General features: G+C 50.2%; 1 protein-coding gene across 7 annotated transcripts in view; it reads right to left on the minus strand.

Annotated features, from left to right (window-relative positions):
• LOC139239175 (RAC-beta serine/threonine-protein kinase) overlaps positions 1-25908 on the minus strand; it is a 97403-nt gene that overhangs the window by 19402 nt on the left and 52093 nt on the right. For all 7 annotated transcript variants that reach the window (XM_070867793.1, XM_070867790.1, XM_070867789.1 and 4 more), the window contains 5 exons: positions 12856-13024; positions 10579-10707; positions 7688-7799; positions 5384-5537; positions 1081-1212 (listed from right to left, as the gene is read on the minus strand). In XM_070867793.1, the coding sequence (XP_070723894.1) occupies positions 1081-1212; positions 5384-5537; positions 7688-7799; positions 10579-10707; positions 12856-12901 (573 nt within the window). In that variant the 5' untranslated portion in view covers positions 12902-13024. The remainder of the gene's footprint in view (positions 1-1080; positions 1213-5383; positions 5538-7687; positions 7800-10578; positions 10708-12855; positions 13025-25908) is intronic.

Genomic DNA, 25908 nt, shown 5'->3' on the forward strand with positions numbered 1-25908 from the left:
ACACAGACTCTCCCCAGAGGGAGTGGGTCCCATGGACACAGACTCTCCCCGGGGGAAAAAGGGTCCCACGGACACAGACTCTCCCCGGGGGGAAAGGGTCCCACGGACACAGATTCTCCCCGGGGGGAAAGGGCCCCACGGACACAGACTCTCCCCGGGGGGAGCGGGTCCCACGGACACAGACTCTCCCCGGGGGGAGCGGGTCCCACGGACACAGACTCTCCCCGGGGGGAGCGGGTCCCATGGGCACCGACCCTCCCTGGAACACCGAGGACACAGATTTAAGATAATTGGCAAAAAAAGCCAGCGGGGGAGATGAGGAAAACATTTTTTAAAAACACGGAGTTATGATCTGAAACGCAGTGCCTGAAAGGGCGGTGGGAGCCGATTCAATGGTAACTTTCAAAAGGTAATTGTATACCTGAAGGGGAAATATTTGTGGGGCTATGGGGAAAGGACAGTGGGAATGGGACTAATTGGATAACGCTTTCAGAGAGCCGGAACAGGCGCGATGGGTCAAATCGCCTCCTTCTGTAGCTGTATATTCTATGATCTTAAACGCTGAATTCTGTGAAGTTGGCAAGACGTCAAGTGAAGGAAGGAACCCTGACATAGTCTGTCTGCCACTCGAAATAATCCTGAGGGCATTAAAAAATTGCCTTCCATTTTCTTTTGAGGACTTTGGTTTATTAGTTATAAAAATATCGGGCATGGTTGGGGCTGGAGGTGGGGGTGGGGGGCAGTTTGACTGAATCAAGAATCATCCAATCGGGTAACGAAAAGCCCGCTCGCTATCCAATTGGGTCTGGGAAGGCGAGGCTCCGCGAAGATGAACGTGCCGGGCGACCAATGATGGGAGCCGGGCAGGTCCTGTGATGATACCACCAGGAATGTGTCCCGCAGGAGTTGGCAACGTTAGTTGGGGAGGGAGGTGGTGGAGGAAAGGGAAGGGGCGAAGAGGGCGGAGAGTTTTAGGACGATCCCAGGTTGTGCTGCTGCGAAAAAGTGAAAATTGATACGGAGCAACGTGGAGCCAAGCTTTTCTCACAAATAAATCTCAAAAAGTAAATAAATACTCACTTTAGCAATAATTACTTCTTTCCGTAGAATTTTCATGGCGTAATAACGCCCCGTGGCCTTCTCTTTAACCAGGATAACTTTGCCGAAGGTGCCCTTCCCCAGTAACTTTAAATAGTCAAAATCATTCATCGTCTGGAATCAAAAAAGGAAAGGAACTCAGTACTTGTTTATTCCGATGTAATAAGACCGAGGATTCGATCGAACAAGGGGGGGGGAAGAGAGAAGGGGGACTCATGATGTTACATACAGTAAAGTGAACCCCCTCCCGTACCCTCGCTGAAAACGCTACACTGGAACCTCTGCGGAACTGAAAGGCAATACAGAATGGGAGGGCCTTCCTGTGCCACCAGGCAGATTGGCACACAGTGAAAGTGACGTGGACACGCTTTCCCCGACGGGCATTGCCTGATTCAGCCCAGGTTACGGAGCGGGCCTTATACAAGCGTCCCGGCTCCTATCCCCGCTGGCACCAGCTTTACCCAGTGGTGCAGCAGGGAGGGATTCAAATTCCTGGGGCATTGGGACCGGTTCTGGGGGAGGTGGGACCAGTACAAACCGGACGGTCTGCACCTGGCCAGGACCGGAACCAATGTCCTAGGGGGAGTGTTTGCTAGTGCTGTTGGGGAGGAGTTAAACTAATATGGCAGGGGGATGGGAACCAATGCAGGGAGACAGAGGGAGACAAAAATGAGGCAAAAGCAAAAGACAGAAAGGAGATGAGGAAAAGTGGAGGGCAGAGAAACCCAAGGCAAAGAACAAAAAGGGCCATTGTACAGCAAAATTCTAAAAGGACAAAGGGTGTTAAAAAAGCAAGCCTGAAGGCTTTGCGTCTTAATGCAAGGAGTATCCGCAATAAGGTGGATGAATTAATTGTGCAAATAGATGTTAACAAATATGATGTGATTTGGATTACGGAGACGTGGCTCCAGGATGATCAGGGCTGGGAACTCAACATCCAGGGGTATTCAACATTCAGGAAGGATAGAATAAAAGGAAAAGGTAGTGGGGTAGCATTGCTGGTTAAAGAGATTAATGCATTAGTTAGGAAAGACATTAGCTTGGATGATGTGGAATCTATATGGGTAGAGCTGCAGAACACTAAAGGGCAAAAAACGTTAGTGGGAGTTGTGTACAGACCTCCAAACAGTAGTAGTGATGTTGGGGAGGGCATCAAACAGGAAATTAGGAGTGCATGCAATAAAGGTGCAGCAGTTATAATGGGTGACTTTAATATGCACATAGAGTGGGCTAGCCAAACTGGAAGCAATACGGTGGAGGAGGATTTCCTGGAGTGCATAAGGGATGGTTTTCTAGACCAATATGTCGAGGAACCAACTAGGGGGGAGGCCATCTTAGACTGGGTGTTGTGTAATGAGAGAGGATTAATTAACAATCTCATTGTGCGAGGCCCCTTGGGGAAGAGTGACCATAATATGGTGGAATTCTGCATTAGGATGGAGAATGAAACAGTTAATTCAGAGACCATGGTCCAGAACTTAAAGAAGGGTAACTTTGAAGGTATGAGGCGTGAATTGGCTAAGATAGATTGGCGAATGATACTTAAGGGGTTGACTGTGGATGGGCAATGGCAGACATTTAGAGACCGCATGGATGAATTACAACAATTGTACATTCCTGTCTAGCGTAAAAATAAAAAAGGGAAGGTGGCTCAACCGTGGCTATCTAGGGAAATCAGGGATAGTATTAAAGCCAAGGAAGTGGCATACAAATTGGCCAGAAATAGCAGCGAACCTGGGGACTGGGAGAAATTTAGAACTCAGCAGAGGAGGACAAAGGGTTTGATTAGGGCAGGGAAAATTGGAGTACGAGAAGAAGCTTGCAGGGAACATTAAGGCGGATTGCAAAAGTTTGTATAGGTATGTAAAGAGAAAAAGGTTAGTAAAGACAAACGTAGGTCCCCTGCAGTCAGAATCAGGGGAAGTCATAACGGGGAACAAAGAAATGGCAGACCAATTGAACAAGTACTTTGGTTCAGTATTCACTAAGGAGGACACAAACAACCTTCCGGATATAAAAGGGGTCAGAGGGTCTAGTAAGGAGGAAGAACTGAGGGAAATCTTTATTAGTCGGGAAATTGTGTTGGGGAAATTGATGGGATTGAAGGCCGATAAATCCCCAGGGCCTGATGGACTGCATCCCAGAGTACTTAAGGAGGTGGCCTTGGAAATAGCGGATGCATTTTCCAACATTCCATTGACTCTGGATCAGTTCCTATCGAGTGGAGGGTAGCCAATGTAACCCCACTTTTTAAAAAAGGAGGGAGAGAGAAAGCAGGGAATTATAGACCGGTCAGCCTGAACTCAGTAGTGGGTAAAATGATGGAATCAATTATTAAGGATGTCATAGCAGCGCATTTGGAAAATGGTGACATGTTAGGTCCAAGTCAGCATGGATTTGTGAAAGGGAGATCATGCTTGACAAATCTTCTGGAATTTTTTGAAGATGTTTCCAGTAAAGTGGACAAAGGAGAACCAGTTGATGTGGTATATTTGGACTTTCAGAAGGCTTTCGACAAGGTCCCACACAGGAGATTAATGTGCAAAGTTAAAGCACATGGGATTGGGGGTAGTGTGCTGACGTGGATTGAGAACTGGTTGTCAGACAGGAAGCAAAGAGTAGGAGTAAATGGGTACTTTTCAGAATGGCAGGCAGTGACTAGTGGGGTACCGCAAGGTTCTGTGCTGGGGCCCCAGCTGTTTACATTGTACATTAATGATTTAGACGAGGGGATTAAATGTAGTATCTCCAAATTTGCGGATGACACTAAGTTGGGTGGCAGTGTGAGCTGCGAGGAGGATGCTCTGAGGCTGCAGAGTGACTTGGATAGGTTAGGTGAGTGGGCAAATGCGTGGCAGATGGAAGTATAATGTGGATAAATGTGAGGTTATCCACTTTGGTGGTAAAAACAGAGAGACAGACTATTATCTGAATGGTGACAGATTAGGAAGGGGGAAGGTGCAACGAGACCTGGGTGTCATGGTACATCAGTCATTGAAGGTTGGCATGCAGGTACAGCAGGCGGTTAAGAAAGCAAATGGCATGTTGGCCTTCATAGCGAGGGGATTTGAGTACAGGGGCAGGGAGGTGTTGCTACAGTTGTACAGGGCCTTGGTGAGGCTACACCTGGAGTATTGTGTACAGTTTTGGTCTCCTAACCTGAGGAAGGACATTCTTGCTATTGAGGGAGTGCAGCGAAGATTCACCAGACTGATTCCCGGGATGGTGGGACTGACCTATCAAGAAAGACTGGATCAACTTGGCTTGTATTCACTGGAGTTCAGAAGAGTGAGAGGGGACCTCATAGAAACGTTTAAAATTCTGACGGGTTTGGACAGGTTGGATGCAGGAAGAATGTTCCCAATGTTGGGGAAGTCCAGAACCAGGGGTCACAGTCTAAGGATAAGGGGTAAGCCATTTAGGACCGAGATGAGGAGAAAACTTCTTCACCCAGTGAGTGGCGAACCTGTGGAATTCTCTACCACAGAAAGTGGTTGAGGCCAATTCACTAAATATATTCAAAAGGGAGTTAGATGAAGTCCTTACTACTCGGGGGATCAAGGGGTATGGCGAGAAAGCAGGAAGGGGGTACTGAAGTTTCATGTTCAGCCATGAACTCATTGAATGGCGGTGCAGGCTAGAAGGGCTGAATGGCCTGCTCCTGCACCTATTTTCTATGTTTCTATGTTTACCCAACGCCAGGAGTGGGCAAAAATCCCATGTGATTGGAAATGCAAATCTTAAAAACTACCCAATCAAATATTCAGATCTGAACAATCTAAATCTGACTGGTGACTTGATCGAAAAAAGGGAAGTGGGGGTGGGGGAGGGGGGTTGGAAGGTGGGGGAGGGGGGTTGGAAGGTGGGGGAGGGGGGTTGGAAGGTGGGGGAGGGGGGTTGGAAGGTGGGGGAGGGGGGTTGGAAGGTGGGGGAGGGGGGTTGGAAGGTGGGGGAGGGGGGTTGGAAGGTGGGGGAGGGGGGTTGGAAGGTGGGGGTGGGGGGTTGGAAGGTGGGGGAGGGGGGTTGGAAGGTGGGGGAGGGGGGTTGGAAGGTGGGGGTGGGGGGGTTGGAAGGTGGGGGAGGGGGGTTGGAAGGTGGGGGAGGGGGGTTGGAAGGTGGGGGAGGGGGGTTGGAAGGTGGGGGTGGGGGGGTTGGAAGGTGGGGGAGGGGGGTTGGAAGGTGGGGGAGGGGGGGGTTGAAGGGGAGGGGGGAGGGAAGGGAAACGCAACCACACCAGTCGGGCATTTCTCTACCCAAAGGGACACCCTGAGCCTCTCGTACTAACCACTTTATTCCTCGACTTCAAAATCGACACCTCCATCTCTTCCATCCCCGAGCTGTCACTGGGCGAGCCACACTTGACATCCATGGCATCGTCTCCTGGCGCCTGGTGCTTTAAGCTGTTTGCCACAGTCTGGATGACCCTCGTCCACTCCTCTCTGGAACACAAAGGCACGAACAGTCAAGGGGCTGCTGACCCACTGTGGCCAGAACCTCCCCTGCCCGCTAGCGGTCATGCGGACCGTGTCCTCTGCGATGGGACCACCGACTGCACCGAGGAGCTCAGGTGAAATGGCCGCGCCTTCCCCTTGAACGGTGGTTCCACACCAACAATTAAAGGGATGGCTCTGGTGGGATTCTACTCAGCCGGAACTTTCATGCTCTGCTTTTTAATCCAACAAAGTAACCATTTTGAATGGTCATCTCACGAAGAAATATTGCTCTAGATTTTTTTTGGCCGTCTGTTTGTTCCTTCTCTCTCAGATTTGACACGATGGGCCGAATGGCCTCCTTCTGTGCCATAAATTTCTGTACAGTTGGACGAGCGGGAGCACATCTTCACACAAATGATCAATTGAAAAGTCTAAAACTGAGGTTAGGCTTTTGTTAGGAAGATGGAGTCAAGATACAGAGCAGCCATGACCCAACTAAATGGCGGAACAGGCTTGAGGGGCTGAATGGCCTCCTCCGGTTCCTGTGGCCACTCCATGTCCAAGCCTCACGGACATTCTGCACCAAGGTTGGCAGGAACTAGATTCAGATATGAACTCATGTACACACTCACACTCCATCATGGACCTTAGCTCCACCTTAAGAGAAAGTGATCAAAGATAAGACCCCCCCTCCCCCAGATAGAGTAACTGGCTGCGCGGTTTAGGGTTATTCCAAGCACAGGCTTGGGTGCATGAGCACAAGGTCCCAATACACGCATCCAGCGAGCAACTGGAAAATTAACTCCTGAATCTGTGGCTTAGGACGTCAAAATGGAAAGAATATCAAAACTACGAATGAGGAAAATAAAGGGACATTGTTTCAAAAGAACCTAAGAATTAGGAGCAGGAGTCGACCATTCGGCCCCTCGAGCCTGCTCCGCCATTTAATACGATCACGGCTGATCTTCAACCTCAACTCCACCTTCCCGCCCCATCTCCACATCCCTGGATTGCCCTAGAATCCAAAAATCTATCGATCTCAGCCTTGAATATACTCAACAACTCAGCATCCACAGCCCTCTGGGGCAGAGAATTCTAAAGATTCACCACTCTCAGTGAAGAAGTTTCTCCTCGTCTCAGTCCTAAATGGCCGACCCCTTATTCTGACACTGTGGCCCCTGGTTCTAGACTCTCCAATCCGGGGGAAACATCCTCCCTGCCTCTACCCTGTCAATCCCCCTCAGAATCTTCTACGTTTCAATGAGATCAACTCTCCTAAACTCCAGCGAGTTCAGGCCCAATCTACTCAATAATTCAAAACCCGTTAATTTTTTTTATAACGAAGCTCTGCTGACTGCTGCTCTGGGAGCCAAGCTGCTTTCCTGGTCGACAGACAGTGGCCCCTGTGAAGCTTCACCATCACAGCTCACCCACCCCTCACTCGCTCGATGGAATCGGCTGCTGTCTGCTTGAAATGCGCTTTCATTGGGAGCAACGTGTGGAAAGTGTCCAAAGACTCCAAAGGCTGATAACTTCTGTGCCATTTACTGGGGCGAGCATGTAAAGCAACAACTCGTCTGCCCCACCAGCCACCCATGCAGTGCGCTTAGCCGTTACTGCACAGCAAAGGGTCAGTTTACATGTAAAACCACCCCCCACTCACACAGAAAAGACTTGGATTTATATAGCGCCTTTCACGACCACCAGACGTCTCAAAAAGTTTTTACAGCCAATGAATTACTTTTGGAATGTAGTCACTGTTGTAATGTGGGAAACGCAGCAGCCAATTTGCACACAGCAAGCTCCCACAAACAGCAATGTGATAATGACCCAGGTCATCTGTTTTAGTGACGTTGATTCTCCCCTGCTCTTCTTAGAAATAGCGCCACGGGAGCTTTTACATCCACCTGAGAGAGCAGACGGGGACCTCGGTTTAACGTCTCATCTCAAAGACGGCACCTCCGACAGTGCGGCACTCCCTCAGCACTGCACTGGGAGTGCCAGCCTAGATTTATGCGCTCAAGTTCCTGGAGTAGGACTTGAACCCACGACCTTCTGACTCCGAGGCGAGGGTCTCGCGGGCAGTGAGCTGCGTCCCTGTAAAGCGCCGCAGTATTAAACCGCGACCGCCCCCTCCCCTTCGGCACCGGTCTCACCGTTCTTCTGGCGTGTCGACATGAAAGGTCCTCTCGATTACCGTTGTCCACTGCAGGCACCGGATGATAAACGTGTTGGGCCGTGGTCGCTCGGTCTTCATCAGCTGGCATTCTGGATGGGGGCGGAGGGACGGCAGTAAGTTACAGATCTGCACAAAGGTTCATTATTCTACTGAGCTCACCCCATCACCCCCTGTGCTCGCTGACCTAAATTGGCTCCCGGTTAAGCAACGCCTCAATTTCAAACTTCTCATCCTCGTTTTCAAATGAGTTTCCAAACACATATCCGCAGCATAACTAAGACCGCCTACTTATACCTCCGTAACATCGCCCGTCTCCGCTCCTGCCTCGGCTCATCCGCTGCGGAAGCCCTCATTCCTGCCTTTGTTACCTCCAGACTTGACTATTCCAGCGCACTTCTGGCTGGTCTCCCATGTTCATCCCTATGTAAACTGGTCATCCAAAACTCGGCAGCCCGTGTCCTAACTCGCACCAAGTCCCATTCACCCATCACCCCCTGTGCTCGCTGACCCACATTGGCTCCCGGTTAAGCAACGCCTCGATTTCAAAATTCCCATCCTGGTTTACAAATCATTCCATGGCCTCGCCCCTCCCTATCTCTGTAATCCCCTTCAGCTCCACAACCCCCCCCCCGAGATGTCTGCCCCCTTGAGCATCCCTGATTATAATCGCTCAACCATCGGTGGCCGTGCCTTCTGTTGCCTGGGCCCCAAGCACTGGAACTCCCTCCCTAAACCTCTCCGCCTCTCTACCTCTCTTTCCTCCTTCAAGACGCTCCTTAAAATCTCTGACCAAGCTTTTGGTTACCTGCCCTAATTTCTCCTTAATGCGGCTCGGTGTCAAATTTTTTTGTCTCATAACACTGCTGTGAAGCACCTTGGGATGTTTCACTACGTTAAAGGCGCTATATAAATACAAGTTGCTGTTGAGTCGACAGCACAGAAACAGGCCGTTCGGCCCAACAGGGCCGTGCCGGGGTTTACGTCCACACCAGCCTCCTCCCTCCCTACTTCATCTCACCCCACCAGCATATCCTTCTACCCCTTTCTCCCCCATGTGTTTATCTAGCTTCCCATAAAGGCATCGATACTATTCGTCTCAACCACTCCCTGTGGTAGCGAGTTCCACATTCTCACCACTCTCTGGATGAAGAAGTTTCCATTGAATTCCTTCTTTATTAGTGACTTTTATATTCATGGTGTTTGGTCTCCCCCACGAGTGGGAACAGCATCTCGACCAAACCCCTTTGTAACTCTGAAGACCTCCATTCGGCTCCTCTCTGGAGAAGAGACCCCCCAGCATGTTCAGTCTTTTCTGATAGTTATAACCGCTCATTGCAATCCCTTGATGAGGGCTGTACCAGATTGGCCCTGAATTAGCGGCCGGCGAACTCGATATGCTGTCATACCGCCTTCGAAATTGATCGCAAGTTCGCGATTTTCGCAACGCGCTTGCGTCAAACCCCGAACTTGCGATCTGCCGAGTTTCAAATAGACAGATGATCCGCTGCGACTTTCAGGGCCTCGTTGAAATGGAAAAGTTGGGTAACTGTCCCTCTACTGTGCATCAATTCCGCAGGAGAATGGTAAGGCTGGTGCAAACAGGCGCAGGAGCCTGCTTTCGCAGCGCAAGGCGGAGGGTGGGAGTGAGGGGGGAAATGAGAAAATTATATAATAATTAAAAAGGAGCACAGACCAGGCAGCTTTAAAGGTTCGATTTGAGGGACGAGAGAGCTTTGATTTTTTTTTTTTAAAATAAGAGTGTTCCAGTAAATAACTACTTCCTCCAAATTATTCCCTGAACTTTTTAAAGCTAAGTACTCATCAAATATAATTAGCATCACGCTGATTAATTTACAAGTTGTGATGCACGGCGCTATGTTTCCTGGTTGGCAAGTGGATGGAGCACCGCCCCACGTGATTGGAGGGACGCTTACTCACAACGGGGGGGCCCCCCCCACCCACCCCGGGATCCGCAGACCACTACATTGCGCACACCTCCACAGGTTTTCCCCCGGGACTTCACGCGAGGCAGGTGCAGAGTTCGCTCGGCGCCATACTCCTCAGCCAGGCCACCGACAGACCGCGATCGCGGGGTCAATATGTTCCCACCCACCTCCCCTCTCCCCCCTCCCCCCTCCTGGAGATGGGGCAGGGTCCAGTTCTGCACCTCCCCCATTCTTCATACTTGCACCAATGCAGCAGGCAACAATAACTTGTATTTATATAGCGCCTTTAACGTCGTAAAACGTCCCAAGGCGCTTCAGAAGTGTGTTAAAGAACAACCAAAAATGTAACACCTAGCCATGCACGAAGGAATTACATCAGATGACCAAATCTTTTGTCAAAGAGGTAGATTTTAAGGAGTATCTTGTAGGAGGAGAGAGAGGTAGAGAGGTAGAGAGGTTTAGGGATGTGGGTGTCGCTGGCAAGGCCGGCATTTATTGCCCATCCCTAATTGCCCCTCGAGAAGGTGGCGGTGAGCCGCCTTCTTGAACCGCTGCAGTCCGTGTGGGTGAAGGTGTCCCCAACAGTTGGATAGGGAGCTCTAAGATTTGGGCCCAGCGACAAGGAAGGAACGGCAAGTCAGGATGGTGTGAGACTTGGTGGTGGGGGGGGGGGGGACCTGGGGAGAGGTGGTGCTTCCATGCGCCTGCTGCCCTTGTCCTTTGGCCAGTCGAGGTTGCAGGTTTGGAAGATGCTCCCACAATATTAGGGAGGGAGTTCCGCGATTTGGGCCCAGTGACCCTGAAGGAACGGCAATATAAGACCAAGTTAGGAGGGTGCACGACTTGAAGGGGGACTGGCGTATATTGGAGACAGACACTTCAACTAGTGCAAGTGAAATCGCTCACTCGTCCAAAGACTCACCTGCTACGGAGAAGTTGTTCAGCGGTGGTAAACCATGATCTGGGCTCTCAGGCTTCTCTTTATAGCCAATAAAAGAACCATCCGATTTCAGCAGGAAGTACCTTGGCCTCCATGTTTTAATATATTCACCTGAAAACAACAAAGAACATGGGTAAGCAAGGTTAGGACAGCATTCATAAGAAATAGGAGCAGGAGTCGGCCATCTGGCCCCTCGAGCCTGCTCCGCCATTTAATGCGATCATGGCTGATCCGATCATGGACTCGGGTCCACTTCCCCGCCCGCTCCCCGTAACCCCTTATCATTTAAGAAACTGTCTATTTCTGTCTTAAATATATTCAATGTCCCAGCTTCCGCAGTTCTCAGGCAGCGAATTCCACAGATTTACAACCCTCTGAGAAGAAATTTCTCCTCATCTTATTCTAAGATCATGCTCTCTAGTTCTAGTCTCCCCCATCAGTGGAAACATCCTCTCTGCATCCACCTTGTCAAGCCCCTCATAATCTTATACATTTCAATAAGATCACCCCTCATTCTTCTGAACTCCAATGAGTAGAGGCCCAACCTACTCAACCTTCCTCATAAGTCAACCCCTCATCCCCGGAATCAACTTAGTGAACCTTCTCTGAACTGCCTCCAAAGCAAGTATATCCTTTCGTAAATATGGAAACCAAAACTGCACGCAGTATTCCAGGTGTGGCCTCACCAATACCCTGTATAACTGTAGCAAGACTTCCCTGCTTTTCTACTCCATCCCCTTTGCAATAAAGACCAAGATTCCATTGGCCTTCCTGATCACTTGCTGTACCTGCATACTAACCTTTTGTGTTTCATGCACAAGTATCCCCAGGTCCCGCTGTACTGCAGCACTTTGCAATCTTTCTCCATTTAAATAAAACTTGCTCTTTGATTTTTTTCTGCCAAAGTGCATGACCTCACACTTTCCAACATTATACTCCATCTGCCAAATTATTGCCCACTCACTTAGCCTGTCTATGTCCTTTTGCAGATTTTGTGTGTCCTCCTCACACATTGCTTTTCCTCCCATCTTTGTATCAGCAAATTTGGCTACGTTACACTCGGTCCCTTCTTCCAAGTCATTAATATAGATTGTAAATAGTTGGGGTCCCTGCACTGATTCCTGTGGTACCCCACTAGTTACTGATTGCCAACCAGAGAATGAACCATTTATCCCTACCCTCTGTTTTCTGTTAGTTAGCCAATCCTCTATCCATGCTAATATATTACCCCCAACCCCGTGAACTTTTATCTTGTGCAGTAACCTTTTATGTGGCACCTTGTCAAATGCCTTCTGGAAGTCCAAATTACACCACATCCACTGGTTCCCCTTTATCCACTCTGTCAGTTACATCCTCAAAGAATTCCAGCAAATTTGTCAAACATGACTTCCCCTTCATAAATCCATGCTGACTCTGCCTGATCAAATTTTGCTTTTCCAAATGTCCGGCTACTGCTTCTTTAATAATGGACTCCAACATTTTCCCAACCACAGATATTAGGCTAATTGGTCTATAGTTTCCTGCTTTTTGTCTGCCTCCTTTTTTTAAATAGAGTCGTTACATTTTCAGCTTTCCAAGCTCCATTTACAGCCAATGAAGTACATTTGGAGTGTATTCATTGTTGTAATGTGGGAAACACGGCAGCCAATTTGCGCACAGCAAGCTCCCACAAACAGCACGGTGATAATGACCCGATAATCTGTTTTTTTAGTGATGCTGATTGAGGGATAAATATTGGCCAGGATACTGTGGATAACTCCCCTGTTCTTCGGCGACAGTTGGGTTATTTTTTAGTTGCAGCTTTCCCCCTGCCCCCCCACATCAGTTGAGCAGAGTCAAAATATTGTGCAACAACCACTCCTCCAGTCACAGGATATTTTTAATTTATTCGTTCATGGGATGTGAGCATCGCTGGCAAGACGATTTATTGCCCATCCCCAGAAGCTGGTGGTGAGCCGCCTTCTTGAACCGCTGCAGTCCGTGTGGTGAAGGTGCTCCCACAGTGCTGTTAGGGAGGGAGTTCCAGGATTTTGACCCAATGACGATGAAGGAATGTCCGTTGTTTTTCCAAGTCGGGATGGTGTGTGGCTTTTGGGGGGGGGGGGGGGGGGGGGAACATGGAGGTGGTGGTGTTCCCATGCGCCTGCTGCCCTTGTTCTTCTAGGAGGTAGAGGTCGCGGGTTTGGGAGACGCTGGAGAAACCGCGGCTTCTGTATAAAGTTAGTTCGTTAGCATCACCGAGTCCGGCTTCACACTTACCTCTTTTATGAAGCCATCCCTCCTTCACAACCGACACTTCATTCATATTGGTGCCAATATTTTCCGAGGAAAACCACGGATTCACCTAAAGACGCAGGGGAGGCACCTGCCTGACCCCAATGACGGGTTCCTCAGCAACTTGTCGCTCTTCCCAAACACAGCACGGAATCTGCAGCAAGGGAGAAATCGGAAAGAGTTAGCAACACGCACACACGGGCAGCTGGGTCGAGTGCAGCACTATTTAGGAATCCCCAGGTTGTGAAAGGCGCTATAGAAATGCTGAAAAGTTCTCTCTCTCATCATCATCTATTAAGTCAGCTCTTGATTGGTCCAATGATGCTCTAAATGCTCCAAGCTTAGGCGCGTCGTAGTCTCAAAGGTTGAAATCGACTCATAACACTCTCTTTAAAAAAAATTAAATACTTGCATTTATAGAGCGCATTTCACCACCACTGGACGTCCCAAAGCACTTTACAGCCAACAAAGTATTTCTGAAGTATAGTCACTGTTGTAAAGTGGGAAACACGGCAGCCAATTTGCGCACAGCAAGCTCCCACAAACAGAAATGTGATAATGCCCAGAGAAACTGTTTTTGTTATGTTGATTGAGGAATAAATATTGGCCCAGGACCCAGGGATAACTCCCCCGCTCTTCTTCGAAATAGTGCCACGGGATCTTTTACGACCACCCGAGAGAGCAGACGGGGCCTCGGTCTAACGTCTCATCCGCCAGTGTGGCACTCCCTCAGCACTGCACTGGGAGTGTCGGTTAGATTTCTGCGCTCGCGTCTCTGGAGTGGGACTCAAATCTTCTGACTCGAGAGGAGAGTGTGCTACTCACTGAACCACCTTCTTTCCCAGAACCTCAAAACTGCCGGAGTTTCCACCTCCTTCAGTCAAGAAGCTGAAGAGGGAAGGAGCGAGAGATACACTGTGCGATCAAGGACCCCAGGATAAAACGCTCGCCATTACAAGCTGGCCGAGAGCTACTGTGGTTTGTTTTTCACCTTTGCCTCAGCAATGCTGCTCCCCAGCTTCCCCCCCCCCTCCCCGAATGTTGGCCAATTGAAGTTCCGGGGATCCTGTGTCACAGCCATTATAACTTAAATGCAATGACTGACACCAACAGCGAGCTTGGAGATGTGACTAAATAGCTCTGGGTGGGGGGGGGTTATTTAAAAAGGGACAGAAGGAGCTGCAGGATATTGTGAAATGTTGTGCACAAACACTGACCTTTGAGACAATAACTTGACAATGGACAGCCTGACTGGAGCAATTCAGGAGAGTTCACTTAAACAGATACACAAGAGACAGGGACTGCTCTGAAACTCCGACACAACCATCCCTCCCATCACTCGCAACGACACAAGCCGTATTTTAAAAAGTTACTGTTAAAACCAGTGCGAGGATGGGGGGAAGATTGCTGTAGTGAACGGGCAAGGTGGTGGAACGGTCGGGTGATGTGATTGGGGCAGCACAATGTACAACACTCAGTATAATCGCTGAGGTTTAACAGGGGTCCTGCGAAATGGCAGCACTGTGTCCACTTAAATTGAGATCACCCACCACTGATGCACCGTTTGCAGCCCAAGAGGAGGTCATTCGGCCCATCATGTTTGTGGGAGCTTGCTGTGAACAAACTGGTTGCCGCGTTTCCGACATTACAACAGTGACTTCACTTCAAAAGAACTTCATGGCCTCTCTACCTCTCTTTCCTCCTTCAAGACGCTACTTAAAACCTACCTCTTTGACCAAGCTTTTGGTCACTGACACTAATTTCTACTTATGCGGCTCGGTGTCAAATTTTTAATCGCATAATACTCCTGTGAAGCATCGTTAAAGGCCCTATATAAATACAAGTTGGTGTTGTCCTGAAAGAATGACCTGAAAGACTTGCATTTATAGAGTGCCTTTCATGACCTCACGACGTCCCAAAGCGCTTTACAGGCAATGAAGTTCTGTTTGGAGTGTAGTCACTGTTGCAATGTGGGAAACGCGGCAGCCAATTGCGTACAGCAAGCTCCCACAAACATGATAATGACCAGATCATCTTTTTTTTTTAGTTATTTTGATTGAGGGATAAATATTGGCCCCAGGACACTGGGGATAATTCCCCTGCTCTTCTTCGAAATTGTGCCGTGCGATCGTTTGCATCCACCTGAGAGAGCAGACGGGGCCTCGGTTTAACGTCTCATCCGAAAGACAGCACCTCCGACAGTGCGGCGCTCCCTCAGCACTGCACTGGGAGTGTCGGCCTAGATTTTTGTGCTCAAGTCCCTGGAGTGGGGACTTGAACCCTCAACCTCCTGACTCAGAGGCGAGGGTGCTGCCCACTGAGACACGGCTGACCCCCGAGGTAGTTAAAGCTGCAATATAAATGAAAATCTTTCTTCTGTCTTCCCTTAAAAGATGCAATGGTCCCTCTGGAATTTGCCCAAATGCCTTTGAGGGATGAGAGAGAAAAGTGTGACAGGAATTAGTGAGGGGGTTTTGGGGGGGGGGGGGGGGGGGGGGGGAAAGAGAGAGGGAGGGGAGGGGAGGGGAGGGAGGGAGAATAGGCACATGGAGACCAGTCCAGTAAGAAATAGTGCGGGTAACAATGCTCCATCACCCTGCGCAGAAAGAAGCTTCGGCTAAACTCCTTCTCTGATCATTGTGAACTGCTGACCAATCACCGACTTCCTACAGGAAACAGCCTTTCCTTGTGTTAAACTTCGAAATTCTCCACAACACATGCTCACGGGGGTAAAATACCGACGGTGGAAGGAATTTGAGGGGATGAATTACAATTATCCCACAACGTTTAGGCGCTTTGGCCCAAATATAATGGTGCCATTGTTGTTAGTACCAACACGCTGAATAAGCTGCTGCCTGGGTCCATAACTGAGTGACAAATCCCAGAGTGTGGACAATTTTGCTTTAGTCCGGCCAAGCCCAGGTTAGTGTTCGGTTTTGCCTCACTCCCGACATGTAAATCCCCCCATAAACAAATCTGGGATTGGAAAAGTACGGTTGCAATCGTCACGCACAGTGCATTAAAATGCTGCTAAAAATGGAACCACCATTCTGCCTCGACAATGACTCACTCTTTCAGTCTGACATGTTCCTCTTGCATAGAATTCAACCACAGCTTCCAGCTCAAATTCAAAAGGCACAATTTAGACTGCTTTGCCGTAGAGCAGAAGGAACAGACTTTAATGCATTCACGGGATGTGGGCGTCGCTGGCAAGGCCGGCATTTTGCCCAGCCCTAATTGCCCTTGAAACTTAACTGGACCAGCCACATAAATACTATGGCAACAAGAGCGGGTCAGAGGCTGGGTATTCTGCGGCGAGTGTCTCACATCCTGACTCCCCAAAGCCTTTCCACCATCTACAAGACACAAGTCAGGAGTGCGATGGAACACTCTCCTCTTGCCTGGACGAGTGCAGCTCCAACAACACAAGAAGCTCGACACCATCCAGGACAAAAGCAGCCCGCTTGATCGGCACGCTACCCACCACCTTCAACACTCACTCCCTCCACCACCGGCGCACCGTGGCTGCAGTGTGCACCGTCTACAAGATGCACTGCAGCAACTCGCCAAGGCTTCTTCGGCAGCACCTCCCAAACCCACGGCCTCTACCCCCTAGAAGGACAAGGGCAGCAGGCGCATGGGAACACCACCACCTCCACGTTCCCCTCCCAGTCACACACCATCCTGACTGGGAAATATATCGGCCGTTCCTTCATCGTCGCTGGGTCACAATCCTGGAACTCAGTCCTTAACCGCACAGTGGGAGTACCTTCACCACACGGACTGCAGCGTTTCAGGAAGACGGCTCACCACCTTCTCCAGAGATGGGCAATAAATGCCAGCCTCGCCAGCGACGCCCACATCCCATGAATGAATATTACAAAAAAGGTGGTGGTGAGCCACCTTCTTGAACCTTTGCAGTCCCAAGGGCAGCAGGCGCATGAAAACACCACCAACCTCCATGTTCTCCTCCGAGTCAGACACCATCCTGACTTGAAACTATTTTGTAGGTGGTAGAGGTGGCGGGTTTGGGAGATGCTGCAGTGCATCTTGGCAGATGGCAGACACTGCAGCCACGGTGCGCCGGTGGTGGAGGGAATGAGTGTTGAAGGTGGTGGGTAGCGTGCCGATCAAGTGGGCTGCTTTGTCCTGGATGGTGTCGAGTTTCTCGAGTGTGCCGAGTGGAGAGCATCCATCACACTCTTGACTTGTGCCTTGTAGATGGTGGAAAGGCTTTCGGGAGTCAGGAGGTGAGACACGCTGCAAAATACGCAGCCTTTGATCTGCTCCTCCAGCCACGGTGTTTGTGACTAATCCAGTTAAGTTTCTGGTCAATGGTGACCCCCAGGATGTTGATGGTGGAGGTTTCGGCAATGTAATCCTGTGAATGTCATGGGGAGGTGGGCTAGACCCTTTCTTGTAGATAGTCATTGCCTCTCGCCACTTATCAGCCCAAGGCCTGAATGCTGCATGCGGGCAAGGACTGCTTCATTTTCTGATGAGTTGCGAATGGAACTGAACACTGTGCAATCATCAACGAACACCCCCATTTCTGACCTTATGACAGAGGGGAGGCCATTGATGAAGCAGCTGAAGATGGTTGGGTCTAGGACACTGCCCTGAGGAACTCCTGCAGCGATGTCCTGGGGCTGTGATGATTGGTCTCCACACAACCATCTTCCTTTGTGCTAGGTATGACTCCAGCCAGTGAAGAGTTTTCCCCCTGATGCCCATTGACTTCCGTTTTACCAGGGCTCCTTGATGCCACACTCGGTCAAATGCTGCCTTGATGTCAAGGGCAGTCACTCTCAACTGACCTCTAGAATTCAGCCCTTTTCTCCATGTTTGGACCAAGGCTGTAATGAGGTCTGGAGCCAAGTAATTCTGGTGGACTCAAAACTAAACATTGGTGAGTAAGTGCCACTTGATAGTCCTGTCGACAACACCTCCCATCACTTTGCTGATGGTTGAGAGCAGGCTGATGGGGCGGTAATTGGCCGGATTGGATTTGTCCTGCTTTTTGTGGACAGGACATACCCGGGCAATTTTCCACATTGTCGGATAGATGCCGATGTTGTAGCTGTACTGGAGCAGCTTGGCTAGAGATGGAGCTAGTTCTGGAGCACAAGTCTTCAGCACTACAGCCAGGATGTTGTCAGGGCCCATAGCCTTTGCTGTATCCAGTGCGCTCAGCCGTTTCTTGATATCACGTGGAGTGATCAAATTGGCTGAAGACTGGCTTCTGTGGTGGTGGGAAACTCAGTAGCAAGCAGAGATGGATCATCCATTTGGCATGCTTGGCTCCAACATTACTGAGGATGGGAATGTTCACAAAGCCTCCTCCTCCCATTAGTTGTCTAATTGTCCACCATTCACGACTGGATGTGGCAGGACTGCAGAGCTTTGATCTGATCCGTTGATTGTGGGATCGCTTAGCTCGGTCTATAGCATGCTGCACGTTGTTTACCATGCATGTAGTCCTGTGTTGTAGCTCCACCAGGTTGGCAACTCATTTTAGTTACGCTTTGTGCTCTTTCGGGCGTTCTCTTCTACACTCATTGAACCAGGGTTAGTGTTAGGGCAAGGTATAGTAAGGAATATGTCGGGCCATGAGGTTACAGATTGTGGTGGAATACAATTCTGCTGTTGCTGATGGCCCACAGCGCCTAATGGATGCCCAGTTTTGAGCTGCTAGATCTGTTCTGAATCTATCCCATTCAGAACGGGGGTAGTGCCACACAACACGACGGAGGGTATCCTCAGTGTGAAGACGGGACTTCAGCTCCAGAAGGACTGTGCGGTGGTCACTCCTACCAATACCACCATGGACAAATGCACCTGCGACAAGTAAATTGGTGAGAATTTCAATTTCTATTGCACCTTTCGCGACCTCAGGGTGTACCAAAACGCTTCATAGCCAATGCAGCACTTTTGAAGTATTGTCACTGTTGCAACGTAGGAAAAACAGCCAATTTGCGCACAGCGAGGCTCCACAAACAGCAATCAGACCAGATAATTTTTTTTTTTTTTTTTTAAAGTGATGTTGGTTGAGGGATAAATATTGACCAGAATACCTTGCTCTTCAAAATAGTTTTACGTCCACCCGAGGGGGAAGACGGGGCCTTGGTTTAACGTCTCGTCCGAAAGATAGCGAGTGCAGCACTCCCTCAGTCGGGAATACCTGGACTACCAGCCAAGATTTTTGTGCTCAACTCTCTGGAGTGGGACTTGAACCCACAAGCTTCTGACTCGGAGGCGAAAGTGCTACCCACTGAGCCGCAGCAGACACTAGGTACATCTCGAAATAATTGCAACTCGTGAGGTGGTTGTGGTGCCGGACTGGCAAAGTCATGAATTCCAATCCCATCATGGCAAGTTGCGAGATTGAATTCAGTGAATCTGGTAATTAATTTGTGGATTGGCACCAGAAATAAAATAAAACAAAACATGACCATGAAAGCGGCAGCCATGTTGGAGAAGCTCAACTGATGCAGGGAAGGGGATTGGCCCAGTGCCGGCCCAGTCTGGGCCAATACCTGCCGCCGTCCATCACCGGTGCACTGTGGCTGCAGTGTGCACCATCTACAGGATGCACTGCAGCAACTCACCAAGGCTTCTTCGGCCAAAACCCGCAACCTCTACCCCCTAGGACAAGGGCAGCAGCATCAGCTCCACGTCCCCCCAAGTCGCACACCATCCTGACTTGGAAATAGATCGGCAGTCCTTTGATCATTTGTGTTGCCCTTTCAGTCCAGTAATGAAACGTACAGAGAAACACAGTCCTCCAGATTTGTACTTAGTCAGAGCCCAGTCTACTCCTCACAAGAGACCATTAACGATCACTTCGAGTCACAACCAGACAAGGTATATAGCGCCATTCACGATCTCAAGAGGTCCCAAAGCATGTTCACCTACAGTACTTTTTGAAGTGTAATCATTTGTTGGCATAGAGGAAACACGGCAGCCAATCGGTGCATAGCAAGATCCCAGAAACTGCAATGTGATAATGACCAACCCGTCTAGTTTTCAGGTGTTGCTTGAGGGAGAGAGTTTGGCTCAGGTCAGCGGGGAGAACTCCCCTGGTTCCCTTCAAAATAGTGGCATGGGATCTTTTCCGTCCACTTGAGGGGCAGACAGGGCATCTGTTTAAGACTGCACCTCCGACAATGCAGCACTCCCTCGGTACTGGCACTGGGTGTGTCAGCCTGGATTATAGGCTCGAGTCTCTGGAGTGGGACTTGAGCCTACGACCTTCTGACTCAAAAGGAGAGAGTGCTACCCACTGAGCTATAGCTGACACCTAAAAAGAGAACTATCACCTTTAAAAACAGAAGGTCCTGACTGCAAGGAGCAGTTCCAAACACACATCATAGGCAGTCCCTCGAAGACTTGCTTCCACTCCAAAAGTGAGTTCTCAGGTGACTATGAGTTGCTCATGAGGGTCCTGACGTTCCAGGTCCCAAACTTCATGTTGAAGGGTGGAAGAGACCTGTGCGTGAGTTCTTTTAACGTGGGGTGGCCGTTGCACACTGGCCACCATACAGGCTTAGCAGAGCAAGGTCTTGGCCTAGTGGCAAGGGGGTCCGAGACGACTGGAGACCAGGCTCTGCTGACACCGTTCAAACACAGGCTCAAACACAATCACTGTGATCCTCACCAGCTCAATAGAAAGACTTGCATTTATATAGCAGTCTTCATGACCACTGGATGTCTCAAAGTGCTTTACAGCCAACGAAATACTTTTGGAGTGTAGTCACTGTTGTAATGTGGGAAACGCAGCAACCAAATTGCGCACAGCAAGCTCCCACAAACAGCAATGTGATAATGACCCAGATAATCTGTTTTTATGTTGATTGAGGGATAAATATTGGCCCCAGGACACCGGGGCTAACTCCCCTGCTCTTCTTCAAAATAGTGCCGCATGGTCTTTTATGCCCACCCGAGAGAGCAGACGGGGCCTCGGTTTAACGCCTCATCCGAAAGACGGCACCTCCGACAGTGCGGCGCTCCCTCAGCACTGCACTGGGAGTGTCAGCCTAGATTTATGTGCTCAAGTTCCTAGAATGGGATTTGAACCCACAACCTTCTGACTCAGAGGCGAGAATGCTGCCCACTGAGCCACGGCTGACAATAGCTGGATTATTCGTCAACACAAAGGTCACAAATCAACATGCACACTGTCTGGGCTGTCAACAGGAGCAGCCGCCGAGCGCTCTCGAATCTCGAACCCTCTGCACACTCAAAAAGAGGAAATGCAATGTGTTTTCATTTTCTAACAAGTCACCACATCCTTTGCAGTTCCTGGATTTAACACATTAACATTGCAAAAACTGACTAAATAAAGCACTGCACGGAAGGCACTATCAAACAGTGCGCGCAAACACGGTTCACGCAGCCGAATGTTATCGACATAAATCCTCGGCAACTAATTAAAGGGCCCAATAGCCAAAATCGCGCAATAGAAGTCGTATTTCTTTTCAAACGGTCACTTTTCTTTGTTGTTATATTCAACAACAAAAAAAATCCCCATTTCCTTCCGCCTTGCTCCCTGCTAATCCTGCATTCTAACGCCGAAGATGATGAATTGCTCTGTTCTAGCGGGCACTCTGCTGCACCTCACAACTCGCAACCCACCGCCAGGCTCGGAGAACCAAAGCCAAACATACCAGACGAAAACGTTCGGTCAGCCGTGGCTCAGTGGGCAGCACTCTCGCCTCGGAGTCAGGTGGTCGTGGGTTCCAGGCCCGCTCCAGGGCGCTGAGCACGTAAATCCAGGCTGACACTCCCAGTGCAGTGCTGAGGGAGTGCTGCACTGTCGGAGGTGCCGTCTTTCAGATGAGACATTAAACCGAGGCCCCGTCTTCTCTCTCAGGTGGACGTAAAAGATCCCACGGCCACTATTTCGAAGAAGAGCAGGGGAGTTCTCCCCGGTGTCCTGGGCCAGTATTTATTCCTCAATCAACATCACAAAAACAGATTATCTGGTCGTTTCCAAGTCGTTGTTTGTGGGAGCTTGCTGTGTGCAAATTGGCTGCCTCGTTTACCACATTACAACAGTGACTACACTCCAAAAGTACTTCGTTGGCTGTAAACGCTTTGGGACATCCAGTGTTTGGGAAATGCATGGGATCTTTTACATCCACCCGAGAGCAGAGAGTTTAACTGACTCATCCGAAAGATGGCACCTCCGACAGTGCGGCACTCCCTCAGCACTGCACTGGGAGTGTCAGCCCAGATTTTTGTGCTCCAGTCCCTGGAGTGGGACTTGAACCCACAACCTTCTGACTCAGAGGCGAGGGTGCTGCCCACTGAGCCACGGCTTGACACTATCCAAAGAGCTATCCAATTAGTCCCACTCCCCCTGCTCTTTCACTCTGCAAAATTTTCCTTGAAGTATTTGTCCAATTACCTTTTGAAAGTTACTGAATCTGCCCTTTCAGACATCGCGTTCCAGATCACAGCAACTCGCTGCGTTCAAAAAAACACTCATCTCGCCCCTGGTTCTTTTGCCAATTATCTTAAATCAGTCTCCTCTGGTTACTGGCCCGCCTGCAACTGTTTCTTCTTCTCAACATCACAAAAACAGATTATCTGCTCATTATCACATTGCTGTTTGTGGGAGCTTGCGATGTGCAAATTGGCTGACACGTTCTCACATTACAACAGTGACTACACTCAAGGTACTACATTGGCTGTAAAGCGCTTTGAGACGTGTGGTGGTCATGAAAGGTGCTATATAAATCCAAGTCTTTCTTTATTTACCTTAACACAATCCTCACTAGTTTTGAATGCCTCCATTAAATCCCCCCCTTAACCCTTTCTGCTCAGCGGAGAACAAGCCCAACAGGCTAACACAGCATGACTTTCTCCCGTACAGCAGGATCTGGAAAAGCCATCATAGGCAGTCCCTCGAAGCGAGGATGACTTGCTTCCACGCCAGTCATCAGGATGAGTTCACAGGCGTTTCAATGAAGGACCTAATATTCCCGGTCCCGAACTACATCCTGAAGGGTGGAAGATGCCTGTGCATGGATTTTTCTAACATGGGATGGCCGTTGCACACCAGCCACCACACGGGCTTGGTCCTGTGGCAAGGGTCAACCAAGATGACTGGAGACCAGCTCTGCTGCACGGACCCAATGCGCATATATGTGTGCACTAGGTCCGTGCAGCAGAGCTGGTCTCCAGTCGTCTTGGTTAACCCTTGCCACTGGACCAAGACCTAGCAGCGTGGGCTGGCCCGTACTGCCCCTGGGCCCTCGCCTCTTCCGGGCCCAAACTCTTGCCTCTCCTGGGCCCCGATCACGTCCCTCTACCAACTCTTGCCGCTCCTTTGCCCTGACCTCGCCGCTCCTGCTGTACCTGTCCACACTGCAGTCAGCCGTCGCCCTCCTGCAGCAGCACGCGCTGCTCCTGCAGTGGTATACCACCACACGCTGCTGCCTCTAATGGCTCCAGCCTGCCGATGGTCTTGCAGGCCGGGACCAGAGCGGGCGCGTTTTGGGATGGAGTGTCCTGGTTGCTATCGTGGTGCGGACTTACCTGCTGCTTCGATTAGAGCCCTGGGGCCTGCACCACTCCCTCAGGTCATCACGCTCCCGCTCTCCAACTGGCCTAACCCGTTTGAACCATTCGCACATTCTGAGTCTCGCGTCTCGCCTTATTATTCCACTAATTTCTCCCATCCTGCCTCCTTTCTGTCTCCCACTATTGGCACCTCCGGCAGCCAAACACCTCCTGCGCTCCACCCAATCACTTTACAGCTCATTCTCGCTATTTGTGGGTGAGTTTTTACATTCGCTCTGCTCTGACTTATAAGCAGCTCGTCGGCAATATGATCAACAACTTGTACTTATATAGCACCTTGAACGTAGTACATTGTCCCAAGGTGCTTCACAGGAGTGTCATGAGACAGAACAAATAAATTTGACACCGAGCCACATACTACGGCAGATGACCAAAAGCTTGGTCAAAGAGGTGGGTTTCAAAGAGCGTCTTAAAGAAGGAAAGAGGTAGAGAGGCAGAGAGGTTTAGAACATAACGCAAGAACTTGGGGCATGAGTCGACATTCGGTCCTTCGAGCCTGCTCCGTCATTCAATAAGATCACGGCTGATCTTCTACCTCAACTCCACATTCCTGCACTGTCCCCATATCCCTTGATTAGGGAGGAATTCCAGAGCTTGGGGCCGAGGCAGCTGAAGGCACGGCCACCAATGGTTGAGCAATCAGGGATGCTCAGGAGGGCGGAATTAGAGGAGCGCGGGGGAAGCGGGGGGGGGGGCGGGGAGGAGGAGGTTGGGGGGCTGGAGGAGATTACAGAGATAGGGACGGGCGAGGCCATGGAGGGATTTGTAAATAACGCTGAGAATTTTGAAATGGAGGCATTGCTTAACCGTAAAGCCAATGTGGGGCAATAAGCACAGGGGGTGATGGGTGAGCAGGACTCGGTGCGAGTTAGGACACGAGGCAGCGAGCACAGGGGGGGGGATGGGTGAGCGGGACTGGGTGCGACTTAGCTCACAAGGCAGCGAGCACAGGTGGTGATGGGTGAGCGGGACTGGATGCGAGATAGGACACGAGGCAACGAGCACAGGGGGTGATGGGTGAGCGGGACTCGGTGCGAGTTAGGACACGAGGCAACGAGCACAGGGAGTGATGGGTGAGCGGGACTCGGTGCGAGTTAGGACATGGGACAGTGTGCACAGGGGGTGATGGGTGAGCGGGACTCGGTGCGAGTTAGGACATGGGACAGTGTGCACAGGGGGTGATGGGTGAGCGGGACTCGGTGCGAGTTAGGATACAGGGCAGCAAGCACAGGGGGTGATGGGTGAGCGGGACTCGGTGCGAGTTAGGACACGAGGCAGCGAGCACAGGGGGTGATGGGTGAGCGGGATCAGATTCTAGCGAAGGGCCTGAAATTATCAGATTTTTCTTTCCCTGACAGACCCTGCCCAACTTGCTGAGCGCTGCCAGCACTTTCCTGTTTTTCTTATGGAATTTGAATGTGGGGGGTGTTTTGGGGGTTCTTGTGACACACTGCAGAGTCCATTTTAAAATCAGACTTCGAAAAAGAGAACTGCGATCACATATAAGAAAATTACAACTTTATCAGGGTGCTAGTTCCCAATCCCAAACATGCGAGTCAATCAACACGCCCAGCTGATGTACAGTCACTGAAAATCCTGGTGACCCTATCCCCACTGATGTTAAACCACCCTCACTTGCATTTATGTAGCACCTTTAATGGAATAAAACTTCCCAAGGAGCCTAATCAGACACAATTTGACACCGAGCCACGTAAGGAGATATTAGGAGGTGACCAAAAGCTCGGTGAAGAGGTAGGTTTTAAGGAGCATCGTAAAGGAGGAGAGAGGCGCAGGGGGGGGGATAGCTCAGCCAGCACCAGACCTGCTTCCGCCTTCGTGCTCGGGGGTAGGTTTGTTAGCCTTACTGTGCAACACTTCCAGGCCAGTTCACGCTGCTGGGCTCAGTAATCACTGCCTTGTTACACTGTCTGCTGCATTTGAGAGGGCGCTGAGCACTTCCGAGTCTCAACGCCGAGAGCGTGCAGAAATCAAGCGCAGGCAGCGGAAGGAGCGTGCGGCAAACCAGTCCCACCCACCCTTTCCTTCTACCACTGTCTGTCCCACCTGTGACAGGGACTGCGGCTCTCGCATTGGACTGTTCAGCCACCAAAGAACTCACTTCAGGAGTGGAAGCAAGTCTTCCTCGATTCCGAGGGACTGCCTATGATGATGACGACGACACTGTCTGCCAGGCCCCTGCCAGTTCACTCTCAGTGCTGGGTTCCAACTCCATGCACCCTCTCTCCCTGATCGAACAGTGAGTGAAAGCGAACATAAACATTGAAATCAGTTGAAACAGAAAGGGGGAAATCAGTAGCCCTACAGGAACAGGCCATTCAGCCCCTCGAGCCTGTTCCGCCATTCAATTAGATCGTGGCTGATCTTTATCACAAACAAATTATCAGGAATAAGCCTATCAAACGGTGCGAGGGGCAGTATTAAAGAACTCCT

Source organism: Pristiophorus japonicus, chromosome 26, assembly GCF_044704955.1.
Source record: "Pristiophorus japonicus isolate sPriJap1 chromosome 26, sPriJap1.hap1, whole genome shotgun sequence".
Taxonomy (NCBI): domain Eukaryota; kingdom Metazoa; phylum Chordata; class Chondrichthyes; family Pristiophoridae; genus Pristiophorus; species Pristiophorus japonicus.